Genomic DNA, 5,005 nt, shown 5'->3' on the forward strand with positions numbered 1-5,005 from the left:
GGTTCACACTCAGCAGCTCCGCCGGCTTGATCTGGCTCCTCCGCTTAAACGCCGTGATCAGAACCAGCATGTTGCCCAGCAACGTCAGCAGGGCTAGGCAGACAGCACACAGGAGCCTTACTCTGGGAGCTAAACATTTTATTAAGCTGAACATTTACCAGCAATAACCCTCACCCTCACCCTCAACCTCACCCTCAACCTCACCCTCACCCTCACCCTCACCCTCAACCTCAACCTCAACCTCACCCTCAACCTCACCCTCAACCTCACCCTGTCACCACACTGATGCACAAGTGATATCCAAATGAACATCATTATCCTAATTTGACCTCAGTCCTGTTCACAGCCAGACAGACACACTGAAGTGTCAAGCTCAGACAGCCCTCTGGTTGTCACTCGGTACAATCGCAGCCATTAGCAGTTTACTTAATTGTGACCAGTTGCATACAAATCATATCATCATTAATTAATAAATCTCCCAAAAAACATGACAAAAAAAATGCATGCGTGCACACACACAAATGTGCACTCACACACACACACACACACACATTTAATTTATGACCTCTAGCATCTGTGACATACCGGAGTTATGATGCGCAATAACCCAGGATGAACAGCGTGACCTGTATTACTGACAGGCTTTCAGCGATCAAAAAGCGTGCGTTTACCAACATTAAACGATTCATTGACTGCAGACTTGAATAATATTAAGTTCAAGCAATCGCAAAAATAAAAACCCATGCTTACCCACAAGAAATAGGAACGCACCGGCTGCGTAGTCCACGGCCGGGGACAGTTTGGAGGAATAGCGGTCATCCATGGGGTCTCCCATGGGGTAGGGACGGGCTTTTCTCCTCGTCGTGCTCGGGGAGAGAGCGGCTGGAATCACTCCAGAAGCAGCGCGAACGCACAGGGAAAGCTTCCAGCGGTCAGGAGCGGGCGGGCGGTCTCATAGCTTGAAGTCTAATTCCGATCCATAAGTGTCTCACAAAGAGACATGAATGAATTGCTTCAATAAAAAAAACTACAGCAATTAAGTTACCCTCAAGATGAATGCTTTTGTTAATTAAAGACGTTGAGAAAAAGTAGTTTAAACTGCTTACAAATGCTAGCAGCAAATGCAATGTTAAAATAATATAAATGAACACGACCTTTACAATATTGTGCAATTATTGTCGTGGCAAAAAAGCCAGTTACTGAGCACTCCAAAATCCGATGGTTTCTGCAGCGCGTGCCTGCCACTTCTGCTGGAATTCCATCCGTTTCGTGCAACTCCGGCTGAAGACTGTGCGGAAGACTCCCGTTGACAGTTTCGTACTGGAACTTTTGTGTGGTGTATGTGAGGACCGCTGAAACGTTTGCCAGTGATCCGCACAGACAGGCATGGGTGGTCAGAGACGTCGCGCAGAATGTGGGATTACTCGGTGGTACAGTCGCCTCTCCGAGCGCATCCCTTTTATAACCGAATATCATAACATCTGACGAACGTCATCCCGCGGGTTGATTTGTCTTACAAAAGACAAACTACACATCGAAAAGCAGGGCGTCTGGTTACGCTCTGTCACTCTCAAACAAACCACCTGTTGGGTTATACGGTCATTGTGATGAATTAACCCCAATTACGGAACGTTTTGAAGTTCTGTAGTTGAGGTTAATTAACTACCTGGACTTTCCTGAATGCTGAATTAATTTTACCTTTCAATCAAGATATAATTTATGTGCGTAGTCTTATATCGGTTCACTTTTGTGTTCTCATTCTGCTTGAGGAGAAAGTGAATTTACAGAATTTACAGTTGATCTTTAACAAACAAGAAATTAGTGTTGGTCGTAGTCCCTTTTGTTCATTAACTCACGATTGTCACGTTTCAGGTCTGTCTCACCATGTTTTATGTTGATTTATGTTTTTTCATGTTGTCTTAGTCACGTAGTGTCTTATCATGTATTATGTTAGTCTAGGTTCGTCATGTTGTTTAGTTTATTTCTTGTTACGATTTATTTTCTCGTCATGTCTAGTTATGTTTCGTTACGATTATATTACCTGGTTATGTTGAGTGATTATCGTCTTAGTTTCGCTTTGTGTTATGTTTCGATTTATGTTTATTGTTACGTTTACTGGTCGTTGTTATGCATACACTTTTACATGTTTTTCCGCAAACCTTGCGTTCCGCCTTTTCTCTCTCTCTCTCTCTCTCTCGTTCTGTCCTTCACTCCCCTAATGTTTCTCTTTGTCTATTTACTAAAACTACTAACGCTAGATCAGGATTGGGTAGAAACTAACAAGACTAATCATGTGTTCATGTTACCTTACGTTTCTCGTACATGTCATTTACTAATTTACTAATGCTAGGGCAGGATAGGTTTATTACTAACGATTACTAATCTCCTTGTTAAACTTGTCATCCATCGCACCTGTTTTCCATTTCCTTGCTACGCTCTAACTAATTGTCTACACCTGTCTACACCTGCATTTATAGCCCAGTCGCGCAACTGTTCACTGCGAAATTGTCTGCCTCTGTTTACCAGGCAACTCTTGAGCATTATTTACTGTTTGATTACACGTTACGATCCACGCCTGTCTACCGACCATTGTTTATTGATTTCTGTTTTGTGACCATCGTTTGTTTTTGGACTTCGTCCTTGCCTACCGTTTTTGTACTTTTGCTTCGCTGATTGTTTCATGGTTTCGACTCCCGCTTCGTCCACGACTACGCCTCTGCCTGCCGTCCGTCTGTTCATCTTCCCCGCTGACAGCTCTCCTGCTACCGGACCTCCCTGCACGTCTACCGACTACGAGTTTGCCTCTTCCCTCGGCACCGTGCTTTTTGTTTGTTTACTTTTTGTTTGGCTGGATCTACGTGTATGGACTTTGCTTGTGTTGACTACTCTCCTGGGATTCGTCCCGAATAAAGCCCTGAGGGGTCTTTATATTACTATTGTTTCTGAGTCGTGCATTTTGGGTCCAACCCCCACGCACCCGTCTCAACGATAGTATCTTACCTTTGCTTAATCCAGACTTTCCCATCTTCAGATTCTGACTTGAGACCTACAGGGGGTTATAGAATAATCAGCATGTGTTCAGGCTGGATTTTAGTCATTCTTAGCATATTTAATCTGCTGTAGGGGAAAATTCACAGAACGAAAGATCTCCCTCCTAAAATCATGATAACCAATCACGAGTCAAAATCAGACTCCGCCTTAGTGAGCAGGCTGGTTCCTCCAAAACTCTCGACGATGTGTGCTAAAAGTTTATCAATATATCTGTATTAAAGTATGATATGTACCCTGTATAGTTTCAAACTGATTAACTGCTAAATTGTGCTAGGATTACACAGTGAGCCCAGCCAGCTGGCAGGGGGGGGCCCGTCTTGAACTGTATAGACCAAACTGTCAAGGACACGGGCAGAGCAAGATATGACTGTACAGCTGATTTCTCCGGGACTCTCGATGTTTTATGCCAGGAGTGTATCTATTTGACCTAGAACATTAATTATAGCTGAGCTTATGAAAACGCAAGAAACCACAGTGAAAACTGTTGAAATGAGAGCAAAGAATAATTAATCAAATGTTTAGTATGTCTGTATATTAGAAAAGTATATTAGAAATGAATATTAATGAAATGTTTAGTTTGTCTGTAGATTTTCAATGATTACTGCTGCTTAGTCTTATAAAAGCGAAAGATACAGAGTGACGTGTATGGATGACGTGTTAAAGGGAGGGCATCCAGAACTTTATGAGGTCTGGTAGTTTGCCAAGAGCAGGTGCGGGGTGAAGAGAGGACACGTAGTTGGCAGAATGCCCTGAACTTTGTACAGAGTTGGCAGAGCATAAGGACCGTTGGCAATTTGCCACAATGACGTTGTGGGAGGAGCGTTGGGAGGAGTTACGATAAGAAAAGTGTGGGTGATTTGCCAGAATGAGGTTTTAGGAGCAGTTGTAGGTGGAGTAACTGTGTATAAAATGGGTGTACAAATGCCAGTCGGGGTTCAGTTCTGGAGAGCTGATCCGGCTGTATGCACGTGTGCTAATAAAGTCTGATTTTCCTGAAGATCTTGCTGCCTGGTGTCGTCTTTTCCCTCGCGAAGATGTTTTTCGACAAATTGAAGATTTGGACTCTGTCGTTTCCTAGACACGACACTGCATTAGTGTTTTAGTGTATGTTCAGCACTGCAGACATGAGAAGGTGAATAAATATGCATTTACAGCACAAACGAGTGATGAAAAGAAGAGAGGATTCATTCGTTGTCAGGGTCCGAGTGATTGAAAAGAGCCCTTTGTGTTGCCATGGTCACCCCGTGACACCCACACATATCCTCTCAAGCCTCTCTTAAAAATGACACAAAAAGTTTTCTTTTCAAATTTTTTCCCTTTTTCTCCCAATTTGGTGGCCAATTGTACCCCGTCTGATTGAATTAGAGCCAGTATTAGATACACCCCCCACACCCCGTCCCTCAGCGCCCCGAAGGAGAGCGACACGCCTTCTTCAAGCCACCTGGTCTCATGCTCGTGACCGTGATTCTGAGGCACCCCAGGGTTGTGCAGCGATCTACTAACCCTGCCAAGTCCCTCCCTCTGGAGCAGCGAGCCAATTATGCTGCTCCACATGAGCGGCCAAACTTGGCTTTTTGGCAGGACTGGGAATCGAGCCCCGATCCCCGGTGTCCAACTGCAGTGAACTGCAACCGCAAGTCCACTGCATCTTAGCCTGTTGCACCACCACGGCCCCCCATCTGTTCTTTTTTGACTGAAAATAATTGTGAGATCAGTCCCAGAAAAAGTTAATGGGCATTTTTATCAATTTTGTCGAAAATTACATTGTCCCCCCATTTCTGGTCATTTCTATTTTTGAAAGCATTCTTACTTCACAGCATTTTTTCACACCTGCCTAAAACCTTTGCACAGTACTATACATTTCTTGACACTTTTCTCAGATTCCATTCCATACAACATATTCCATACAGCACTACTATACTAGTACTTGCTAACAACTAGGTTTTTGCCCCAC

The 5,005-nt window shown here is 43.8% G+C and overlaps 1 protein-coding gene across 1 annotated transcript in view; it reads right to left on the bottom strand.

Moving 5' to 3' along the window:
• LOC133120015 (opsin-5-like) overlaps positions 1-1,123 on the bottom strand; it is a 6,327-nt gene extending 5,204 nt beyond the window's left edge. Inside the window, exons 1-2 of the mRNA XM_061230138.1 lie at positions 751-1,123; positions 1-93 (exon numbers count right to left, since the gene is read on the bottom strand). The exon at positions 1-93 is cut by the window's left edge and continues 201 nt beyond it. Of these exons, the coding sequence (XP_061086122.1) occupies positions 1-93; positions 751-835 (178 nt within the window). The 5' untranslated portion in view covers positions 836-1,123. The remainder of the gene's footprint in view (positions 94-750) is intronic.
• Between the last annotated feature and the right edge of the window lie 3,882 nt (positions 1,124-5,005).

Source organism: Conger conger, unplaced genomic scaffold (genome assembly GCF_963514075.1).
Source record: "Conger conger unplaced genomic scaffold, fConCon1.1 SCAFFOLD_98, whole genome shotgun sequence".
Classification (NCBI taxonomy): domain Eukaryota; kingdom Metazoa; phylum Chordata; class Actinopteri; order Anguilliformes; family Congridae; genus Conger; species Conger conger.